The sequence below is a fragment of the Frieseomelitta varia genome, unplaced genomic scaffold, assembly GCF_011392965.1.
Source record: "Frieseomelitta varia isolate USP_RPSP 00005682 unplaced genomic scaffold, Fvar_1.2 scaffold_54, whole genome shotgun sequence".
Lineage (NCBI taxonomy): Eukaryota > Metazoa > Arthropoda > Insecta > Hymenoptera > Apidae > Frieseomelitta > Frieseomelitta varia.
The window spans coordinates 465,140-487,976 of NW_025110301.1; the positions used below are offsets into that span (position 1 = coordinate 465,140).

General features: G+C 33.4%; 5 protein-coding genes and 3 long non-coding RNA genes across 17 annotated transcripts in view; 3 read left to right on the top strand and 5 right to left on the bottom strand.

Moving 5' to 3' along the window:
* The window catches only part of LOC122533571, a 26,487-nt gene extending 18,719 nt beyond the window's left edge, over positions 1-7,768 (top strand). For both annotated transcript variants that reach the window (XM_043663424.1, XM_043663421.1), the window contains exon 3: positions 7,441-7,768. In XM_043663424.1, the coding sequence (XP_043519359.1) occupies positions 7,441-7,481 (41 nt within the window). In that variant the 3' untranslated portion in view covers positions 7,482-7,768. The remainder of the gene's footprint in view (positions 1-7,440) is intronic.
* On the bottom strand, positions 2,101-5,390 carry LOC122533573. The gene is made up of 3 exons (XR_006307747.1): positions 3,339-5,390; positions 3,100-3,233; positions 2,101-3,028 (listed from the first exon to the last, which is right to left on the bottom strand). It is a non-coding gene; the product is annotated as an uncharacterized LOC122533573 (long non-coding RNA).
* A 2,350-nt stretch (positions 7,769-10,118) lies between the features above and the next one.
* Positions 10,119-13,288, bottom strand: LOC122533572. Of its 3 annotated transcripts, none has more exons than XR_006307745.1 (4): positions 13,041-13,288; positions 10,852-11,762; positions 10,592-10,757; positions 10,119-10,513 (listed from the first exon to the last, which is right to left on the bottom strand). It is a non-coding gene; the product is annotated as an uncharacterized LOC122533572 (long non-coding RNA). The 3 variants fall into 3 exon arrangements; XR_006307744.1 differs by having other exon boundaries at positions 10,575-10,757; XR_006307746.1 differs by lacking the exon at positions 13,041-13,288 and adding an exon at positions 12,054-12,379 and having other exon boundaries at positions 10,575-10,757.
* A 208-nt stretch (positions 13,289-13,496) lies between these two features.
* Positions 13,497-15,697, top strand: LOC122533581 (THUMP domain-containing protein 3-like). Of its 2 annotated transcripts, XM_043663443.1 has the most exons (7): positions 13,497-13,668; positions 13,749-13,861; positions 14,038-14,494; positions 14,564-14,742; positions 14,822-15,001; positions 15,255-15,392; positions 15,457-15,697. In XM_043663443.1, exons 1-7 carry the CDS (start codon positions 13,575-13,577, stop codon positions 15,601-15,603), a joined length of 1,308 nt encoding a protein of 435 aa, XP_043519378.1. In that variant the 5' UTR covers positions 13,497-13,574; the 3' UTR covers positions 15,604-15,697. The 2 variants fall into 2 exon arrangements, with proteins under 2 accessions (XP_043519378.1, XP_043519379.1); XM_043663444.1 differs by lacking the exon at positions 13,749-13,861 and having other exon boundaries at positions 13,543-13,668.
* On the bottom strand, positions 15,693-17,062 carry LOC122533582 (probable ribosome production factor 1). The gene is made up of 3 exons (XM_043663445.1): positions 16,345-17,062; positions 16,001-16,265; positions 15,693-15,937 (listed from the first exon to the last, which is right to left on the bottom strand). The coding sequence occupies exons 1-3, from the start codon at positions 16,913-16,915 to the stop codon at positions 15,760-15,762; spliced, it is 1,014 nt and encodes a 337-aa protein (XP_043519380.1). The 5' UTR covers positions 16,916-17,062; the 3' UTR covers positions 15,693-15,759.
* Positions 17,063-17,077: 15 nt separating this feature from the next.
* Positions 17,078-18,500, bottom strand: LOC122533583 (BET1 homolog). 3 transcript variants are annotated; one of them, XM_043663447.1, is made up of 4 exons: positions 18,374-18,500; positions 17,879-17,955; positions 17,644-17,807; positions 17,078-17,560 (listed from the first exon to the last, which is right to left on the bottom strand). In XM_043663447.1, the coding sequence occupies exons 2-4, from the start codon at positions 17,895-17,897 to the stop codon at positions 17,405-17,407; spliced, it is 339 nt and encodes a 112-aa protein (XP_043519382.1). In that variant the 5' UTR covers positions 17,898-17,955; positions 18,374-18,500; the 3' UTR covers positions 17,078-17,404. The 3 variants fall into 3 exon arrangements, with proteins under 3 accessions (XP_043519382.1, XP_043519384.1, XP_043519383.1); XM_043663449.1 differs by lacking the exon at positions 18,374-18,500 and adding an exon at positions 18,340-18,362; XM_043663448.1 differs by lacking the exon at positions 18,374-18,500 and adding an exon at positions 18,302-18,354.
* A 205-nt stretch (positions 18,501-18,705) lies between these two features.
* On the top strand, positions 18,706-19,945 carry LOC122533584. The gene is made up of 3 exons (XR_006307749.1): positions 18,706-18,934; positions 19,213-19,282; positions 19,690-19,945. It is a non-coding gene; the product is annotated as an uncharacterized LOC122533584 (long non-coding RNA).
* Positions 19,946-20,048: 103 nt separating this feature from the next.
* Positions 20,049-22,837, bottom strand: part of LOC122533580 (KN motif and ankyrin repeat domain-containing protein 2) — an 82,185-nt gene continuing 79,396 nt past the window's right edge. For all 4 annotated transcript variants that reach the window (XM_043663439.1, XM_043663442.1, XM_043663440.1 and 1 more), the window contains 2 exons: positions 22,116-22,713; positions 20,049-21,945 (listed from right to left, as the gene is read on the bottom strand). In XM_043663439.1, the coding sequence (XP_043519374.1) occupies positions 21,502-21,945; positions 22,116-22,713 (1,042 nt within the window). In that variant the 3' untranslated portion in view covers positions 20,049-21,501. The remainder of the gene's footprint in view (positions 21,946-22,115; positions 22,714-22,837) is intronic.

Here is a 22,837-nt window from a genome sequence, read left to right on the forward strand (position 1 = left end):
TAAACGTATGGGCAGGAATAATTGATAAATTTTTAATTGGACCTTTTTTTCTTGATGGGAAACTAACAGGCACAAAGTACATTGATTTTTTTGAGCACGCGTTCACACGAAATATTAGAAGAAGTTCCAGTTCGATATTAGACTTCGTATGCGGTTTATGCATGATGGAGCTCCGCCGCATTTTAGTCGAGTGGCTAGGCAATTTTTAACTCAACACTTTGCAAATAAATGGATTGATCGTGGAGGTCCAATTGCATGGCCTGCTCGTTCTCCGGATTTGAATCCATTAGATTTTCATTTGTGAGGACATTTAAAATCTATTGTATACGCAACATCGATTGAATATGCTGAAATACTACGAAATAGAATAGAGCAAGGCTTCCGACAAATTCGAGAAACACCACGAATGATAGAGAGAGTAACCAGATGAATGACAAGACTCGTGCAGGCTTCAAATGCAAGGTGGTCATTTCGAGCATCTTTTGTAAAAGTAATTAAAACAGAAAATTCATTATGTCTCATAAACGAAGACGGATAGGACATATATTTATATGACTTTTTTTTTCATTATTTTTAAACGTACAATCAGCTGCCGAAGTGGGTCTCACAAGTTACTGCATAGTAATACATAGTATAAGAACCGATTTGAAAGAGGCGACCGTGACATTGGGCCGAGATTTTTCCTCGATGGAAAGATGGAGCGATTGTTCCGCGGAGCCAGCGTTTCCGGCGCCTCACTCTCACGATCGAACTGTTCGATTTCTTGCTCGAACTGCTCGCGGATCTCGCCACGAATCCAATTCAGTCGTTTCCTCGGAGGTATCCGGATAACCGTGGCGAGGAATTTTTCTTCGCTGCAGATAATGGAACCCGTTCCTCTCCTCCGTTTTCTGCCGCATCACCGTGCGCAACCATGCTGCTCTTCTCGCAGTTACTTCGATAATACGGTTCTAATGTTTCTCGCCTCTCCGGTCACCGGCTTCGGGACCTTTTCACTCTTTTCTTTCATTTTTTTTTTTTTTTTTTCTCCCTTTCCCCTTTTTTGATTCTGGTACAGATCGTTACGTGCTCTGTCGTAGGTTTCCTCCTCTTGTCCGATGGTGACGCGACTTTTTTTTGACCCGTGGAAAATAAGATCTCCGGGAGAAAGTTTAATTAAGTTCGAAAATGCGAAGCATACGGTGGCTCGGCTCGGTTCACGCTCGATTTTTCGGGATCCGTTGCGTGTAGGCTTGCGGCATTGTGAGGATACGACGAGACGTGTACAGTGTTGCGCAAAAGTCTGTCCGATCCATTAGATAGAAGCAATTCAGTTTTAATAATGAACGAGAGGAGAGTTTGATTTTTATTTCAACTATCAGAAAGAGTTAAATATTAGAGATTACTTTAAAAAATATTCTTTTGTCGCTTTGACAAGCGCAGGACAATGATGCTCCAATAATTTTTGTAATTCTGTTAATAATATCTCTATTCTGATTTTCACGAAATTAAATTCTGTTCATATTAATATAAACATAAACATAAATTATGTTATTTTATAATATAATTTATGTTTATGTTTATTATATTACATAAATTCTTTTTAACTAAATAAAATCTTATCTAACATAAATTTATATAACATTTATATAACATAGATTCTGTTTTGTTCTCTAAAAAAAATTTTTTTTTTTTATGTTCTATGATATTTATAAATTTCAAAAAATCCAAGAAAATGTCTGTCAGTGTAAAACTTTTGCAGAGCAGTGTACTCTCCACTCTTGGGGAGAGGTTAAACCATCAGAAGGTATTAGATACCTGAACAGAATCGTATCCATTTTTATTCCACCGATGTTTGCCTTGCCTTGATACACCGTGCAGGTGATTTATCGCGCGGGATCCCAGAACCGTGAAAATATTTCGCGGGAAAGTTCACTGTTACGCTTTTTAACTAACGAAAAAACGACGGAGGATACCCCGATTAGAATCTTGTGCGTGAAAAACCTCGTGTAATTTTTTCTACAGTGTATCCGAAATAACAAAAATAACAAAATATTAATATTAACTTAAAAATTGGAAATAATTTGCCCATCAAACCGAAGACTTATGTCAGTAAATCACGTAATTGTCTGTTGAAGTTTTCGAAAATATTGAAAACGCTACAGCTGCGCAAACACGCAATCATCAGGTGAAATCGTTCAAAGTACACACTGCTCTCTGACCCCTTTTTTTCTTCTCCAAATTACATTTATACGTGCGCAATATTAATTTGGAGATCAAACAGAGTCTTGTGTTCAAGGATTATTCATGTAATATATTACAAAATGAAGTGGCTCACGAAAGCGTGGCTCTACTTATTCAATGTTTATAAAAAATTTTTATACATTATGCTGTGCAAAATTTTGTTAACATTATGCATTTATACATTGTGCTTGTATGTGAAAAATGTTTCTTTGAATACAATAATGACAGTCTCACATTAAGTATTAGCAAAGTTTCAAAAAGTTTCAAACGTCCTAATGCTTTCGTGAATCACCATATGCCGTGCGCTACTGTAATTATCGCAACCGTAACGCGCATTGAAACAAATTATACCATTTACACCTTCTTTATTACACATTTTTCCACGCGCGATATCCAATTAAATTGACACTCTGGAGACATGTCACCCGATAATCATTGAATTGCCTATGACTGTAATTAGTCCCGCGTTTGTTAATCGGTTTGCCACGTCAGACGGTCCGATATCGAAACGTTAATTAGAGCCGATTAGAGATCACTCGCGATCAAGGGCCATTAACGTTAACGTGAGTGATGCAACTACACAAATTGGACCACCCTATAGATGGCAAGTACGCGGTACACGTTCAAGCATTCCCCAGCGAACATGATTTGCTTCTCAACTCGCTGTAATTCCAAGTTCAAAGCCACTGTTTCCTTCTTGGTTGCACGCATCCTCTCTTTGACCTCCTCCTCCTCCTCCTCGTCGATCTGGACTTCGTAGCAGACCTTTCTCCGCGTCGCTATCCCGTGACGTAGTGAACGTAGGCTGCCAGCAATTAAGGGCATTCGATAATGATGGAACTGTAAGGAACCAGGAACCCGTGTGTATCTACTTACATTACTCTCTCTCTCTCTCTCTCTTTCTCTCTCCTCTTCTCTTCTGTTTCTTGGTCGGACGTCTTCTAAGCTGCTTAGGAGAGGAGAACAAATCTGTCACTGTCAGCCTGTCTATTCACAATCGTAACCGCGCGCTAACTCGATGAAAAAGGAGAGGACGTGAAGGCAGTTGAAATTGTGGCAGTCAAGCCGCGGATGGGCTTCACGGTGATTTTCAATCGTGTTTTATTCAACCGTACCTGGGGATCTTCTGTTAGCAGCAGCGGCTTGATAGAGCGAAGCCTGGTGAAACGAGCATTCCCGGGTAATTGTGCGGAGATGTTCGCAGCGAGATTCGCGTCGGATATTTTGGATGTCGGGGAGGTTCCAAATTCCAAATAATTTTATAAGGAACTTAGAGTAGCATTTGTTTGTACTTGAAAGGTCAGACCTGAAAAATTGCAAATTCAAATCAAATTGAATTGAATTGAGAGGTGGAAATTTTCCGAAATTTTACCAAAATTTCGTTTCATTTCAGCTTTCCCTAATTTTGTTTCAACACCGACTCGATCCTCCTTGAAGCGTCGAGCGCTTTCCCATGGGTGGGTATATCAAACGACTTTTTATCCACCTCTCTTCCCTCCTGGCTTTAAAACGTATAATTTCCAAGGCTCGAGCGTATCTTTAAGAAACGAAAATTACAGATTGAAACTGGAGATAGGCGGCAGCGATAGGTTTTCGGAGCGGAACGACGCGCGAGCGTGACGAGAGGGGGAAATTTTTCGATTCTACAGTTTGACATGGAATTCGCTCGACGCTTGAGGTATTTGTTCAAGGATCTGAATTCTATCAGGCTTCGCAATCGTCGCCGATGCTTCCCGATGGATTGCCTGGAGAGCGCCTGGTGAATATTATCCCTCCGTCTTTCTCGCTCTGTCCCGTTACCTCTCTCCACTTTTTTTTATTTTTTTCTTTCTTTTCTCTCATCCACCTTTCGAGGACTCTCTTCCTCGAGTAGAACGTAGCACGTGCTCGTTTCTCAGCGTGCGTAGTCGATGGGCGCGATTTTCGAGGGTAAAAAAAGAAAAAAAACTCGATGTTCCAGCGCGGGGACAAGGCTAAAAGCACGACACACATCGGATTACGTGTCTGAGAAGAGGAAGGAGCCTGATCCACGGGGGAAAATTTGGAGCCTACTTTATTTCAAAGTCTTTCCTGACCGCGATCCGCCCAATAATTCCGTGATATAATTCACCTTTCCTCAATTTTCAATATCAGATTACAACGCACGAGGACAGCGTTAATTCTGTTTGTTAATTCTGTTACCGTGATCAAACAAATTCACACATTTCGGTGTAACATAATTGAAAATGAAATATCTGACAGAATCTTTGCATTCTAACGTTAATCTTCATCACTCATCGTTGGTTGAGTTGAGAATATAAACCGAATATAAAAATTGTAAGTAAAAGGAATCGCAAAGATGAAAGAAATTTATCAGCTTCGTGCAACCTTGACTCTACCTGACCCTTCGACGATTAGAACCTGTTTATTTTCGGAGATAAAAATTGAAATCAGAAGGAGATACTCGGATCCTCATGTTTCGGTATAAATTAAGCATCTCCCTTTCTCAAGGAGAGCTTAAAAATATCACCCGTCGGACGAATCAATACCGCTCCGCGTCTTTCTTCTTTGTCCATCCAAAAGTCGCGCTGAACATTTATTCGAATGTCTCTTGCCAGCCGTTTTTCGTTGTGCGTCAAGTTTCATTTTCGATCCGGCGCGATCGAGTAACGAGTAAAAGGACGCGTAGAAGAGGAGAGAAAGGACGAGGAGGCGACGCCAAAGGATTATCACAGCCGTGTTGCATAACATGTCGTTGACCACCGCTAGCTGGATTACTCATACTCCGCGTCGGATGACCTTGTATCACAATCGAGCCTCTAACCCGTTCAGGCTAGGCCGATTCCCTCCGAGCCGACGATCCTGGACCAACCGGTGGCCCCGGATTCGAGGGCAATGCACCTTCTCTCCCTAGCTTCGTATCCTCTTCTTCCTCCCTTTCCCTCCTAGAACAATGCCGTATAAAGATCGTGTGTCACGCGTGTCTGTCAGGACTTACACATATTGCCCGCTGGAACATGATAATAAACGTCGGACAAACATCTTTGCGAATGCATTCGCAATTGAACGCGATGGTCAATCAGATCGACGTTTTGACGATTTGCAAGATTCGCTTTGAACGAAGGCCGGTACGTTGAGCTTGCTAACTTGGAGAACAAGGTGGAGATTGTATTAGTATACGTGTTCTCGAGTGTAGACGAGTTGAATGTTGTTGAGTTTACTTTTGGATTACTGTCAGATATCATCGTATTTACTTGTTGCCTCCTTTGACAAATCGATTTTATCATCCTTGTTTTATCGTTATTTTTCGCAGTGATTTACTTTCGTTTGCGAAGAAAATCTCGGATAGTGAGAAGATGGTTCCTATTTTCGAAAATATCGTTTCCCAGCTTGATTCAGCGAGTTGAAATTTTAACGTGAACTTCTTCGCGACGAGCTTCAATCTCGTTGACGACATTCGCTTCCAAGAGTTTGCATAATGCAACCGTATCCCTGATCGATCTAATTACGAAAATGAATTATGCATCTGTGATGTCCGTCGTATTTTCACGAACGACATCGATAAAAGTCCATAGTTCCATTTTTTTCATTCTTAAACGGCTGATCCTATAATTTCAAATATTTTTTTAAATTATTACATATCATCAGAACGCAAAACATCGTTATGTTTTACTCACCTAATCGCTATGGTTTTACTACAAAATTGCAATATTTGAGATATACACGGCCGTAAAGTAACAAGAAATGTTCAGTTTCCTGTAATCTAGCGTGATGCGAGAATTCGACACAGAATCAGACAGCATAATGGAATCAATGCTCCTGACGTATCCGGAATTGCAAAGATCTGTCCGATGTGCCTGGATCTATCCCCGGCTGGCAGATATCCACGGAAATGACGCTGTTGCCTAATAAAATAAATCATCCTCCTCCTCGGTGCATCGACCCCGTCGCTGCATCAAACCGTTTGACTGACAGTGTTCCACCTCCGCCGTCGGCTAATTGTCAAATTACAAAGATCGAGAATATCTAATGGACGTGGAACATGGGACGCAGTTCGTCGCCGATTTTGAACGACAGCCTCGCCACCCCACCATCGTGTCGATCGCCACAGCGCAGAAGCGGAACGCGCCCCCACTACTGACCACGGCCAGCAACCCCTACCCTTTTTACACCTGCAACCCTTCCGTCGGTTTCCAAGTTACGTCATTCGACTTCGGGACTCCGGCGGTCGTGGTCCAACGCTTCCGCTTCCGGTTCTCCCCAGTCACGAGGCACAGTTCTCGCTTCGCCAACAGCTGGATCTTGGTAAACCTTTCCCAACTTCTACCGCAACGAATTTTTAGTGATGTGCAGCGCATATAAACGAGTAACACGTTTCATCGTTTAGTTCTGGCGAGATTTGTTGTTTTAGTTACTGCTTGAATTACCTGCTTTGTAGTTTTTGTAGTCTCGAAGCTTCCGTTTCAGTTTGCAGATTTCGCTTTTACTTCTTCTTTTTTTTTTTTTTTTTTTTTTTTTTTTTTTATAACTTGCACCCTTGTTCAGTTACTTCGGTATTTTTGGCACTGCGCCTGTAAATGTATTGTAGATTTAACTTTTGTCTTGTTGCTCGTGCATGATAGTTTTACATGTGACGCTTTAACTGTAGCTTTTTACACAGAATTGTGCTGGAATTGTAATTATATGAGTATGCTGAGTTGTGATTTGAATCGATCTTAACGTGTGTTTTAAATTAAATACGCGCCGCGCAATTTGAAATAGCAACGCAGTCGGTAAAGAAGAATTCCTACGAAGTATTCGAATCTTCGTATTTTACAAGCATTCTGTTTAAACTTAATTAGATTCAATTCATTGATTAAAACTGATTAAAATAAACGATTAAGATCTTTTTAAATCACTGTACTTTTCATGGAAACGTGATTGAGAGAAGAAGGAAAAGCTATCAATCCTTACCGTTAGAACATGTGTTCGATATCCTGCGCGTAATAAAATTATGATCTGATAGCTCCGCTGGGCCATTTATCTCAATCACGTTTCCGGGAAGATTGACGAGCGAGCAAGGTAGTTTCGATATCTTTCAGGCTTTCGCGATTCTTTCGAGTCTTATATATGAAATCTCCATTAAAATAGAATTACACTTTGTACTGTTGTTAATAATATGACAGCGTAATTTCAACTATTTTTTACACTTGAATAAATGGTTAGAAAATTTGAAATAATCTTTCCTATCTGTTGCAGAGTACGAAGAAGTGATTATTCCTCGGAAGTTCATCCAGTAAATGCTCTTTATGCTTTTGATTGTTGCTCAGAAAGCCTTGATTATGATATTGGCTTTCGGGCAATAATCATAATCACAAAAGGGCAGAACCTCAACTCTGCCTGTTGCCGATGGCACCTGTTACTTCAAGAAAGTTGCTTCAGCACAGCAGCTTCAGACTTTATTTCTTCTCGACAACAAATCATAGGATTAAAGAAGGAATATTTCTTCCTCTGAAACATACAAATTAAGAATATTGTTAGTGATGTGCAAATATTTCTGTTTATGAAGAATTTTTATTTTATATTCCAACTACGGCATGTAAAATATTTTAACTGATAGTATAATAATACTACTTAATAATGGAGCTGAGAATAAGAATGCGAAGAAAGAATAATTACACAATTAGTTGAAACTTTGGAATATAAAACGAAAAATCTATCTAGTCAGTAACATTTGAACAGTATTATCGTTACATTATTATTATCGTATTACAAGTTACATTTTACAACAGTTCATTTAGCTAATAATAATATGTTAATCTAATAATATGTTAATTTTTTTCTGTATAAATTCCCCTGTCATCATCAATACAGATTATAGTTGTTATAACTCCATGAAAACGTTCTACTAGGAATATTACATAATAATGAAATTGGATTATTACTCTGCGTTCGTAGTTTTTGTTATAAATTCACCGTTTCAGAAACTCGTTGAATACCAGACTGATTGGAAAAGATCAACGAAAGGAATCGTTTTCAATCCCTGAGGGTATTTATGTAGAAAATAAATTGGTGCTGCGCGCTGCTGTAGATCTACGCTTAAATAAAAATAACCAAAAGAAAAGACCGTCGTTCGTGATGCTGCACTTTATTCAATTTTATCCGCGATACTCTCGACCAATTCTCTTCCTCTCTGAAACGGATTAAATTATTCCTTTGAAATTATAATTGTATACTTGACTCGTGAAATCGCCGACTAATTGTTACTTGAACGATCGATTGATACCGACGCTTACAATTAATTGTACCGTCACTGATGTGTATCGTACACTCGATAATAAACGATCGTTTTGTGTGATATATTTGCCTATCTGATCTGTTTCGAATTTTGTTCATTTATCATACATTTTATATAATTTGATAACTGTTAACATTACTTTATATCATTTTCGTTATGAGTTATTGTAGTCATTTTATTTATTATACTTATTTTCAAAATATACTGTGCGTATGAGTGGAAATACATATTATTAAAGAAATACATATTATTCATAACATTCATTAATAAAATTTTCATATATTCATTTTTGTTAGATGTAAAAATATTTCTCTAGTTTTATAATATCTCCATAGTGATATATTTCTATTTTATATATATATATATATATTTAAAACTATACCATTACATGTAAAATCTTTGGAAAACGACAATTCTAATTCTCGAACGAGGAAACATATAATTTTGTTCTAATTCCAATTTCAACAATACCTCTATTTCTTCTTTAATGCTACTCTGCCAATTTCTATTTTTAATACATTGGACAAAATATCATAAAAATAATCGTTATCACTTAAATTTAGTTTACTGTTTAGTATCGTCAATATCAATTCTGACTTTACCATTCCGAAAATTCGAATCTATAACATGCCAATTTTCCAATTTTAACTCTCTTCCTCTCAATTTCTATGCTCGACAGTTCCGTCAATTCCAAGCAATTTCGTTATTCAAATATAACCGGCGGCAAAACGGATATACGATCAACGCGCGGGGCAAAAAAAAATCCGATAAAATTCATGAAAGATTCAACGTTAATTACCGAAGATGGCCCCGGCTGGAAATCCGGTTTTTATATCTACAGAGAGCACGCGATATTTCCGAAGCTGCGCGAGAACTTTCTTCTACGGTACATCCTTGTCAGCCGTCTTCGTTTCCGGGGTAAAACGGGAGGCCGAGCGAGACGTTCGGTATCGGCCAAGTTGATGGTAACAGGTTGCGACGTCCGGGCGTTTCTCAAAAACTGCCAAAAAGTCGAGGCAACAAGGGTCGACAGGTGAAGGAACGCGGACAATGAGAAATTCCGGCGCCGCGAAAAGGGAGAGACGGGTCGAGCAACGATGCATTATTTAAATTTTAAAAGCGTTTCGGAGTGCCGGCTTAATTCGACGTCTAGTTAGCTCATCCCTCGGTTGTCGTGCGTGGACGACAAACAAGCATTGAAATCGCATACGAGAGAGTTTCATCCCTCCCCTCCCCCTATGGCATTGTTGAATTACGGAGAGAGAGAATAATTTACATGAAAAGGCATTTATATTTGTCGTATTAGTAACTGATAAGAATAGAGAAACGGATAGAGATTTTTATAGTGGATACTAGAGTTGTCGTGCATGAGAAAGGAACTGGGAAACTGTATTAAAATTTACTATGATGTCGATCAATTATAATTGTCGTAATATGAGAATTCGACTTTTAGCTGAATTTCAGACTTTGTTTTTTCATCCTTTTAAAGTTAATTCCATAAATATCTGTAGCATATTTATTGGAATGTTATTGATCCTTTTACTTCATAATTTCCTTAGCAATCATTTAAATGAAAGATTAAATTTTATATATAGCTTGAATTGAAGCTGACTTTTTTATAAATATAAATACTCTTTGTTACAACTCCAAGTTATAAGCCAAGGATTTAATTATGCAGGTGTTTTTAATGTCACTTAGAGGAATAAATGAATTTAAAAATTGCATTAAAGGAAGTACAATGTGATTAGATATAGTCAGACATTGGATGGTTCAAGAATAGCATTTGAAATGATTTTAATTTCTCTTCAAATTTTAATCGTATTAAACGTAAATTAGAAAAGTGAATTTCAGAGAAAAGATACCTACTGTGTTGTTAAATGAGGACATGTGTATACGGCTATTAACAGTTATATTTTTACGATTTTCGTGATGCAAAGTGTCCGTCTCTTTAAATTTCTCGGCAGTCCTGATGATCTGTCGTTCCCCGAAACTCGTGGAAGTGTAATCCCTTGATAATACTCTGACAGAGATATCCTGAAACACAAAGCTTCGTATCATAGAATATACTATCAAATCTTAAATCTTTGTAACGTACGTTTCATTTAAATTTACATGAATTATATCATCATGATATGTTTAACGTAATACTTATAATAAATAAAAAACATGAAGGCCAAGTTTTGTTACATTTTTTTAATTTTTTTTCATAAAATGATATTAAAATGTCATAGTGCTTTTCTGTTATCCTGTGATCTTTGTACAACATACATGCACACATCTGCAAAACTTAGTATGTCAATGGGTTAAAAGCTCTGAACAGGCTAATAAGTAAAAACAAAAGGAATGAATAAACTAAAAGTCCACCAACAAACCTTTTCAATTCAATTTTCATTTCAAAAGGCACTCGTTTCAATCTTAATTTCCCGCTGATGCTAAAATTAACGCGTGAAATTTCCATCGGTGAGCCAAAAAATGTTGAAAACATTGCCTTCTTCGCTATAAATCTATATAACGCGCGAAAGCTCGATGGCAATCCATATTTATATAGTCAAAGAGGTTGACAGATCGACGTTCAGTCGCGCCTCGTTCGCCTTGCGCCAATGAATATTTCAGTCACTTCTGGCTTCAGCTGTCAGTCCACGGGACAGGATGTGCGAGAAAGAGAGGAAAGGGTGGAAGCATCAAGGGGAGAAGGGGGTGATTCAGTCGCTTCTATGTATAGAGACGTATGGCCCGACGAACTTTCGACCTGAAATGACCCGGGATGCAGACGCCTCCGCGAGTTTCCACCTTCTACGGTGGTAACCTCCCCCTTTAGCGTGCAACCATCTAATGATCGGTTTTAATCCAGGATACCCAGACGATTGTCTATGAATAACAGGAAATTACATATTTACCTGCGTGCGTCCCAGATCAACGAGCGCTCTCACGTAAAACTTGGAGTGAACGATACCCTTAATTTAATAACTGGAACCTCCATTGAACAGAACGATCGCCGTTTCGATCTTCCTCCTTTTTCCTTCGAAATTTTATGATCAGCTTAGAGACCAGGTTAATGATCGTTCAAAACGCGTGCGAATTACAGAACTATGGTTACTTACGGATAGCACGCGATGCTCGAATTATTTGCAGTGTTAGTATGCCAGGATAAATGTAATCAGGCCCCTCTTACACAATGGGAATGTATCACACGTTACAATTAGATTTTCTTGAAGGCAGATTTATGCGAAAATCATTTCCACGTTTTATCCTGACCCTTTTACAAATAGAATTCCAAACTTTCCTGAAACATTAATATCATATTCATAGTAATTTAACAATTAAATTGAAGACTCGTAAGTATACTAGAGAAAAAGTTCAGGAGTACATTAATCTAATATAATGACATGCACATATATAATATTGCAATATTGCTTTGAACGATAATCTCTTTCGATGTAATTAAGTAATTAATTGTGGCTCGAAATTAGCGGCCGTTATCATTTGCGTGAATATGATATATATATATATGTATGTATGTGTGTGTGTGTGTATGTGTTAATGTAATTAGATTTAAACACGAATGAAAACTAACCTAATATGCGGCATCATTAAAACCATGTGACTTCCAATTACGAATTTACAAAATTCCACGATAAATTAAATAAATTTACATTATCATTTAAATTTAATACATTTTGTGTTTTGAGGTTACATTGTTATTTATTTTAAAAGTTGGATCAACTTATGTCAGATTTGACGTAGCAGGAAGTGCAGAAACTGATTTCGCAGGACATTTATACAACGAATTAAATTGAGGATAACTACGAATGTCAAATCACGTCGACTGCATTTCAGTGAATGTTCATTTGGATCATGGGAGGATCGTTGAACTCAATAACATTCATAAAATGATTTTCTATAATATGCTTTCCAAAGAGAATGCTTTCCATTTTATCATAATTTTATCAGTTATTTAATAGTTAAATAATTTCAATTTACTTTATTCCGGTAACTTTCTTTTGTATTTAATTCTTTTTAAAAATTAAATTGATAAAGTTGATACTTGAATTTGTCTTGACGTGGAATTTAAAGTCCTCTTACTTTACTGATGAGAAAATGTTTCGTTATTGATTAATTTTAACTTTAATTATTTTTTAATAATTCTTCAATCTTCTTTTTTAGGTTCAATTTAAATTAATTATTATTCTTTGTTACTAAATAAAAATGAAATATTTGAATTTCTCTTGTCTGATTGATAAAAAAATTTTTATAAAATTTTATATTTTTGAAATTCTATTTGAAACGATAGTTACGAAATATTATAACAGACAACAAAAACAAATATAAGGCCTAACTATAATATTTATCATAGTTATTTTAATAACTAAAAAAAATTTTTGATGCGTTTTGACTTTTATTAAAAGAAAGTCATTAAACGAATTAAGACAAAAAAAATTGTCACAGTGGACGTTCTTTCAACAGTTCGATAAAATGCACATATTTCGCACACACAGTTACACTTTATGTACAAATTTACAATACCGTTATAATCTTTGAAAATGTTCGTTTCACGATATACATAGACTGGTTATCGTTCCGTATAACGCATTTGATAACCATTTGTTGTTACATTTCGCGAAAGTTAGAAATTTTGTAAACTGTTCAACAAAATTGACATCTTCTATCAGGCGTGCATGAGCTTCGAAGAGGTATTCTTTATTTTGCACAAAAACGGACTTCGTAACGGCGCGATTTTTGCTACCTTTCACTTGCGAATTAAAACCGCGAAGTAGATTTTCACGTTCTCGAAATTTTTTAACGTTCTAATAGTTTAAAATAATTGCAAAGAACAATATTATGCTCTATTTTATATTTATATTTTAAGTGAAATAAAAATATAAATAATGAAAAATTATATGAAAAATAAATAGAATATAATAATTACCTAATACTGTATTATTGTACAATTACTAAAGATTTAAGATTTATAATTAAGAGTAGTTTGTCTGATTAGTGAAACACGTGATACTAGTTTGATTTTACTCACATTCACGTGTATAATCACGTGTTTACGAAGTACAACGTAATTTACATGTAACGTACAAAATTTAAAATGAATGAGAATAGCGAATCGAATTTACAAAAACTTTTCGCAGAATCATTAATAAACGACAATGTTTTTATGATAACAACGACAGTAGATACAGGTAACTAAATGTTTCCTAATATTAATTAAAAACAAAAACACGTGGTTGCTTAGAGTAACCTATAAAATGTCTAATTTTAGGTTTCGAGTGGCAAGCAGTGGATGAATGTAAAGAGAAATTAAATAAAAATGTCAAAATTATTAAAGAACGCGGAAAGATTTATCTTAATGTCTTTTGGAATCAATTTGCACAAGTAAAATTATCTTTTTATTTTAAATAGCATTTTTAATAGATAAATATGTTTCTAAATATGATTATTATATTATATATTACATTAAGATTAACATTAACATTAACGTTATTATATTCTAATATACATTAAATTACATGCGACAAATTAATAATATTTTTCTTTAATTATTATTTCAGATACAAGAGATGAGATCAATAGACAATATATTTATTGTCGCAGATGTTAGAAAGTTTGAATTCTCAGGAATTAGTAAAGAAGCTGATTTACAGTTATTTAAAGATGCTGTACGTGATGATATGAAATTAAAAAAGGCTTTAAATGCTTGGAAAAATATAACTGGTTTTCAAGGGAAAATATATCCAACTACTGATGAATATAATAGAGCAGAAAAAGACCGTAAGCTTTGTAACACAATTGTTACACCAATTAAAGGCAAAAAAAGAGGGCAGGATCCATCTGACACTGAGAAAGATGAAATATTAAGGTACAGAGTAACATGTGAAAGGATTGGCAAACATATATTTGAATCAGCAGAGGTTGCTAGAGCTATTGGAGGAGAATTGCAAGATAAATATCTGTGGCTTGTAGATCTATCTACGTATTATTTAGAAGTAGTTTGCAAAGTAATTGGCAGTAAGTGAAATGTAAATTTATTTGAGGTTGTTTTGCTGTAAAAAGTAATATGTATTATACCATGAATAGATGAACTAATAACACAGTTACGTGTTACACATGAATCTAAGCATCATAGGAATATCATAAGTTTTGGACCAACTACTCTTAGAGCAACTGTATGTTATAATTTGTTAAGATTAGCTCATCCTAATCTGGGAGACATAATAATTGATCCAATGTGTGGTAGTGGTTCCATTCCAATTGAGGTAACATTTACATTTTATCATAACATAAACATATTACATTAAAAAATATGATGAAAAGTATTAATATTGAAAATTTTAGGCAGCTTTAGTGTATTCTCAATGTTATATTATGGGAGGAGACAATCATCCAAAAGCTGTATTTAGAACAAAATCTAATATTGAGGCATCTTCTTCTAAATGTAAAATTGACCTATTACATTGGAATGTGTCACAACTACCATTTAAAGATTCTTTTGTTGACATTGTTGTTACTGATATGGTAATGTTGTATTGATATACAGGGTAGGTGAAAAATCGTAGTACACCCGAACGGGATAATTCTACGTAATTGAGTAAACTTCAAATTCGATTTTCTCGAAAACGAAGCCACGGATCAAAAAATTGTATACCACATTTTTTCCTTATTTTTTTACATAGAATTAATCCCTGGCCAGTTGTATTACGATTTTTCATCCACCCTGTATATTCTTATTATGGCTTTATTTATTTACATTATCAAATAATTGTTATAGCCATTTGGAAAAAGAAGTGGACGAATGATAGATAACAGAATACTTTATAAAGAAATTTTAATAGAATTAGGACGAATAATGAAACCCTTAACAGGACGGAGTGTTTTACTCACTTATGACAGACGCAGCTTTAGCATGGTATGCAATTAAAATTTTGAAATCAGATTTATGTAGAGTTATGATCGATGTTTTTTTTTCATAGGCTTTACAAACAGCTAGAAATTTGTTTTGTGTAACAAAAACTTTGGGTGTAAATATAGGTGGTCTTCAAGCTGCAGTTTATGTGTTAAAACGAACAGATATGTCCTATGAACAATTTAAACCGAAATTTGTTAAACACAACGTATAAAAAGAAATAATTTATGTTATAAAATAAATTTAAATACCTTTATATTACAAGTTCATATTTTGTAAGAGTTTAATAAAAAGAAGTTTTTATATTTCTTATAAAAAAGCTTTTTATTATTTATTTGAAGTAATAAAACACCTTTGTATTAAATAAATTTTATAAGAAGAACTTTCTTCTACTAGTTTCCATATCATGCCTTTTTCCTTGTATGAGCCACTCATATTCTCCATATTTACTGTCAAATGTTCCATGTTGTAATGATTTTAATTTTAAGGTAAATCTTGGTCCTAACTCTCTTAACCTGGGTTTACCTCTTTCCATGTCAAACTGATACCTGCAATGTTATTTATTTAGTTATTTATATTATATTATCCATAATAAATAATGAATTATATACCTATGATGTCTGAAGAATATATAATCTCTTTGATTATGGAATGTTACTACCCTCTTGCCTTTAAATTCTGGTTCATAATGAAATAGTGCTCCTAACATTCTACCAATTGTACAACCCAAACGGGTAGTGAAATTGTTTAAAATAACTTCTGGTCTATGTTCAGAAATTTCTTTATGATTACGTTTTAAATCTGTTGTTAATTTAACATTACTAAGTTTAAAGTGTGCTGTTGGTCCATCAGGTAAATGAATAATTAACATACCATCTACGAAGATTTATAAGGAAAACGTTAACTATAAATAATAATATGTTGCCTTTAAATAATTCAGTTGTTATAAGGATACTTGGTTTGCATTGATCTTCATTAACAATTATAATGTCAGTGAAATTCCTTGCAACGGCACTTTTTACCATTTTCTTTACACCAGAACGATTTCTATATAAAGAGACAGAATTTGGTATTATTCTTGTTAATTCTCTTCCAAAAATTCTATTCTTTCTTGTTGGATTATCACTAAAAGTAATCAAAACTTTGGGTTCATAAGCATGCTTGTAGTAAGCAGCAAATTCATCATGTTCAAAATCAACTTTAAGTTCTGCATTCTCTTCATCATCAAGATCACCAGTGACAGTAGTCTCATCTTTTTCTCTTAAGCTCTCAATAGTATGTGGAACTTGTTTTGGACCACCTTCTTGAATTCTTTTCTTTTTGGCTTCTTTTTTTGCCTTTGCTTTCTCTTTCATTAACTTCTGACATTTCTGATAACGAACTGCTTTACACTTTATGTGATTAAAATTGCTGTCAGAGGGCAAAATAACCTCTGATGTTTTGTGTTCTGAAGTACTAGGTTCTTCTTCATTTTTCCTTTTTTGAACTTTACTTAAAGGATTTATTCGTAAATTTTTGTGCTTCATTTCGACGAATTGTTTAGTATAATTAATATAGAAAATTAATATTCTGAACCATGTGTAACCATGTGTAACCAAGTATTATACACGTGAATTCTCGATAGTCAGGTTATAATAGGTTAGTCTAGTGTAGTCCATTGCCGCCAACTTTCAAATATCACATGAAAGTTTTAAGGATATACACTATTATTTTTATTTTACATTAAAAAATTAAAACATATATTTATATGTATTAAATGCATGTACATACACGTTGTTTTGACATAAAATATACTTTTGATAATTCTAACAGACAATTTAATTTATGTACACTTAAATGTAATATTGGAATAGAATTTTTTACACATGGAGCTTTGTTAAAATTTAACTGTACAACTTATTGAAATATATTTATACACAAATATCAGATGTTATACTTGGATAATTTTATATATATAATAAAACATTATGGGAATGAATCCTCTTTTCAAATATTTTGGTGTTAAAATGTTTTGGTTAGAAGAATTTTAAAGTTACCCATAATACAAAAAAGATACATATAGAAAACAACACCAAATATAAGATGTAATAAGCATGACTTCCTTTGGATAAACGTAATACACGTGCAACTGAACTTGTTAATAAACCACTTGTCCTTTCGAAATCTTCATCCTGATAACAAAAAATTTCTTCTACATATTTCTATTTTCAATATATATCCAAAAGATCTTGATTAATACTGATAAGTTATTCACCATTCCGCGGAGCATTTTATCCTGATATTGTACTTCATTTCCAATGTCAATCGACAATGACTTTAGAGCATGAATTTTGTCTTTTAAATGCTCTGTCATTGTTTCATTCTCGTCTTCCAAACCTCCATGGCTGGATGTGGTTGGTAATGGTTCATAAGCATAATCTATCAAAAAGTATCAAATCATATTATAATAATTAAACATTATATTGAACTTTTAACATTAGTTAACTAACTTGTATGAGTCCTTCGCATTTTATTCTCAATTTTGGCGGTTAATTAAGATACTTCTGTAGCAAAGCTTATAGTAGAGCTAAATAATAAAAATATCACAAAACATTAGTATAATAAAATATAAATTAAATTAAACAAGCAATTAATTACAGTTCTAATTTTAATTATATATATTTTCATAATTAAATATATATAATAATAAATAAAGAAAAGTAGTTACAAATATTTATCGTTTGTTTTAATTTTTTACTACTTTTAAATGACTTAATAAAATATAACATAAATTTCATAAATAAAAATCTATATTTTTAATTCACTTAAAGTTTGAATGAACATGTAGTATGCAACATTTCAATAAATTGTTTTTTTAGCCAATATTGTATATCCATAAAATCATAATGAAAATATTTTAGCTATTTTCATACATATTATTAAAATATATCGTTAAAATACAATTATAGACAATACAAAAAGAACTGTCAATGAGGCAATCATACCATGCGACTACAACACGTTATGTTACGGTTAGTGATATATGTCAACGTCACATATGGTTTGTATTCAGGATTACCAACTCATATGTATTGAAACAATGACTTCGAAGAGTAATTTTGTTAAATATAATGGAAATTATTTTGAGAAATAATTTATGTAGATGTACTTCATTACGCACTATTCGATTAAACAAGTTAAATTCATTCAATTAGTGAAATTTAAATCTAGTTAGAAGAACTTCGAAAATCGAAATCTGTTTATTAAACTGACGTTAAAAAATAAAATTATGTACACTTTACTAAATCAATTATTTTATTCAATAGATGAGAAAAATTAAAAAGTGGAGTTTTTTATATTTTGTTCCAAGTTGGATAATGTTACAGAATGACATACGAAATGCGCGCGCAATGATTACACCGCCAAATCATATGTATGTAATACATTTGTTGCGATAATCAAGTCTAATCAATATTTTTAGCGATCGATCTATAGTATTGTGTAACAATTGTGTCAGTTTTTGGCGGGAAGTGCAGGAGGAAGGAGCTAGAGTGATAAATTGTCAGGTAAAGGCTACAACTAGTAGGTTTTAGATTTATGTTTGCACATTATTGAGTGTGTCTATGATTTAGAACACTGAATATTTAATTTATTTAATATAAATTTTCTTTTTTTCTTTTATAGAGAAAGAGAAAATTTATATTTTTGATTACATTTTGGTTCATAGCTCGTGTTACATATGAGCTTTCAAAACAGTATTTCATCATCTTGATTATTGTCTCATTTTTATATGATTTATTCCGTTTATGCATTTATTTGAATATTTTGGTGTTCTTTTATACAGATTATTGGTTGTTTGAGAAGAAAATTTCGAAACATGAAGAGAAAATCACGAAATTTAAGAACTCGTTACGGTGAGTAATGATAAATTTAATAGTAATATTTGATTCTAATAAAAGCTGACGTATTTATACGTTTGTATTTTCTGTTCATTGGATAACTTCTTAAGTTCATTTATGACTTCTTAAAATGATTTATATTATTTTCGGAACAATTTTATATCATTTTCGGTACAAGTTTGAACACATTCTGCGCATCGTACTACGCAGCTTCGTTTAACCGACCAAAAAAGACCGCCATATTAGAATCTTTACATATAACATATATTCCAATTACTTGTATTATGCTTTAATTATTATTAATTAAAATTTTTTTACATTAGAATTTTGATTCTTATAATAAAAGTACATTAGAATTTTAACTTTCTTTATTATTAATGTCTTTTTTAAATTAAATTGTAATAATTTATATTTTATTAAAGGTACTTCATTTCTTCTTCTTCTTCTTATTCCGCGAGGACATAGTGGATGGAACAAGACTTCAGAAGCAAAAAATGTGAGTAACTTTATGTTTTACTTTATACTTTATTCAATTCTCTTCATTGCATTATTGTTACGTTCTTTTTCATCTGATTTGCCAGATTCAAATTTTCTTGAATTTTCTTGGAACTAATAAGTAACATTTAAATAATGTATTATAGTAAATGTTAATCATGATGATCATGGAACATTAAACTTTTTGAGATCATACATTTACTTTTTATTATCATTAGTATATTTATAAAGATTAAGGATTTCATGTAAGTTTATGATAATATTTATGATAAAGTGAAAACATTGATTTGTAATATATTGTTTATATTAATTTTTGGTAAATTTTACATCATACAATTATCTTATATTGTTTCTTCTCAAGTTTATTATCAATTACATGTTAAATATAAAGGCACAAACAATGAAAAGTAGTTATCTACTTTCTAGATTTTTACGAGTCTATTACTTGATTCAGTACTATCTTTGATACATAATCGTCACTTAACGTTAATAGAAATTCTTAACGGTAGGAATACTCGTTATAGCGTTAGCCTAAATCTTTGATGTTGAACTTAAATACGTTCATTATTTCTAAATATTCACAATCCTATGTGTGAAAACGTTCAACGTTAAGGTTTTTCTTAGACATCCAATTCCTAACACGAAGGTAACACGAAGATAAACGAGGAATGAAATAAAATTACATTTTTGTATTTTCTTCTATACGATATAATATATATGTACCCTGAAATAATGTCAACAACTATTAAACTCATTGTCAGTAGATTTATCTCGTATGCCCTTCGATATTTTATTGTTATCCACGGATGTTATATTTATACTTTCACATCTATAACATTTCTACTTTAACATCGAACGATCATCAATAAGTTCTACAAATTTCTCCGTACATAAATTCAACATTAGTCGCGAAAATTACAAATCTCGCGTTTGTGCACCATGTAATCATTACACATATATTGTTTTCCACTATTTGTATCAGTACACAGTTATTCTACTGATAGTTTGATCCCCAGGATTTAACGGAAATTAGGCCTGACAGTCGAATATGTTATAGAGCATGTATAAGAAAAACTTTCTGCGACAAGAAATTCAGATTTTTTGTCGATTCGTTTTTTGGAATGTTCAATGCCACAGGATGTTGGAAGACATTACGTACTTGATTCTTTCTCTGTGACTCGCATTTATATATAAGAAATTTTTTTGTACTTTCACATATGGTTTCTAAAAATTTAAAAATGAAATTTTGAAGGTAATCATTTTAATTACCGTTTCATATTCTCTCGTGACATCGTATAAAATTTATCAACAATGAAATTCATCCTTTCTGGATTCATCTTTTCATTTTAATAGCACCTAGAAAGATGTTTCAAACTTTATACAAATCCTTTCTATCTACTAACGATGCGAAACAACGTGTTTCACATATATCCTTCCTATCAACTAACTTTACAAAACATTCTCAAACTTTTCTTGAATAATTGTATACAAAGTTGAGCAGTTAAATAGACACTTTAAATTAAATGCTTGCGCCGAGGCTGATGAATGATTAGGCAAGAACATGATTGTTTTATCCTAAAAAGTTAACACTGTAAAATATCGTAAATCGACGATAAACACGATAGCAATAAATATAGGAAACACGGAACGCCGATTGTATTGTTGCTTACTTATACGATAAGATTATAATGAAAACTATTTGATAGTATGTTAAAAAAAAAGTCTTCGGATATCATGAATTATTTAGCAGAATATTTTGAAGTGTTCAGAGAAACTGTTGAAGAATGGATTCGTCGAGATGGAGCTGGGCTTACTGGGGCTGAAGGGGAAGGGCCAGTAGGTGTTGTTGGTTTAGAACCTCTCCTACGCCTCATCGATGAGTATGGACTTGTTCCTCTATTCACACGCTCGTGGGCATAAAGTAATACGCCGATATCTCGATTGCCCGCTTCTAATGCAATTTTTAGAGCAGAACTACCATCTATATCAACGATTGATGGATCACAGTCTGGATGCGCAAGTAACAATCGTACAATGTCCGTGTGTCCGTGTTCCGCGGCACACATTAAAGCTGTACTGCCATCTTCATCTTGAATGTTAACTGCTGCTCCAGCATCCAAGAGTAATTGAGTCATATCTTTACGACCATGAGATACTGCCAACATCAAGGCAGTTTGACCATGCTAGAAAAGAATGCAATTACTAGATTATTAATACCAGAAAAAAAAAAAAGAAAAATAAGACCATCATCATTACTTAAGATCAAAAAAAGACCAAAATCATTACTTAAGATCAAAAGATCAAAATCATTGATTAAGACCAAGAGATCAAAATCATTACATAAGATACTCACTAATTTTGCTCGAATATTAACATCTGCAAGTTGGAATAATCTGTTAGCCACTGAAGCATGAGTGGAATTTCTGACTTCAGCTAGAGCTGCCAGCATCACAGCTGTGTATCCAGCCATATTTGCTTTGTTAATATCACAAACTTTTGAATCAAGAAGTATAGATACGACATCAAAATTTCCATGAGATACTGCATAATGCATTGCAGTATTCCCACTTGAATCAGTCATGTTAACAATATACTCCAATATAGAACTTGAACATTCTTCAAAACAATCTAAATAATCTTCTACTTCTAAGGGATTGGCATTCACTGTGCTGGAGACTTTGAACCATTCTTGTTGGATGATGTTAATAGCATTTTTCATTTGATGAGAGATGTTTTTGCTAGGAGATTTTTTAAGACTGTCATTCAGAACTTTCATGGCGGCTTGCATCTCTTTCGAAGGTTCAACTTTTTTCCTGGGCTTTTCTTGTATAGGTTGAAATAACGCAGACTCTGGAAGTTCTTGTTTTTCCTCGCTATCTGTTTGTTTTTCTGTATTATATATATCCTCTGATTTGTCATCTTTTCGTTTTTCCTCTTGCAACTGCTGGATACTATAATAAAGAAAATATAGAAGTAATAAAGGAAATAGAAAAGAAATGCAGAAATAATATATATATATAATAAAGAAAATACAGAAAAATACAAATATCATAAAGGTTTATGAATTTTCTTAGT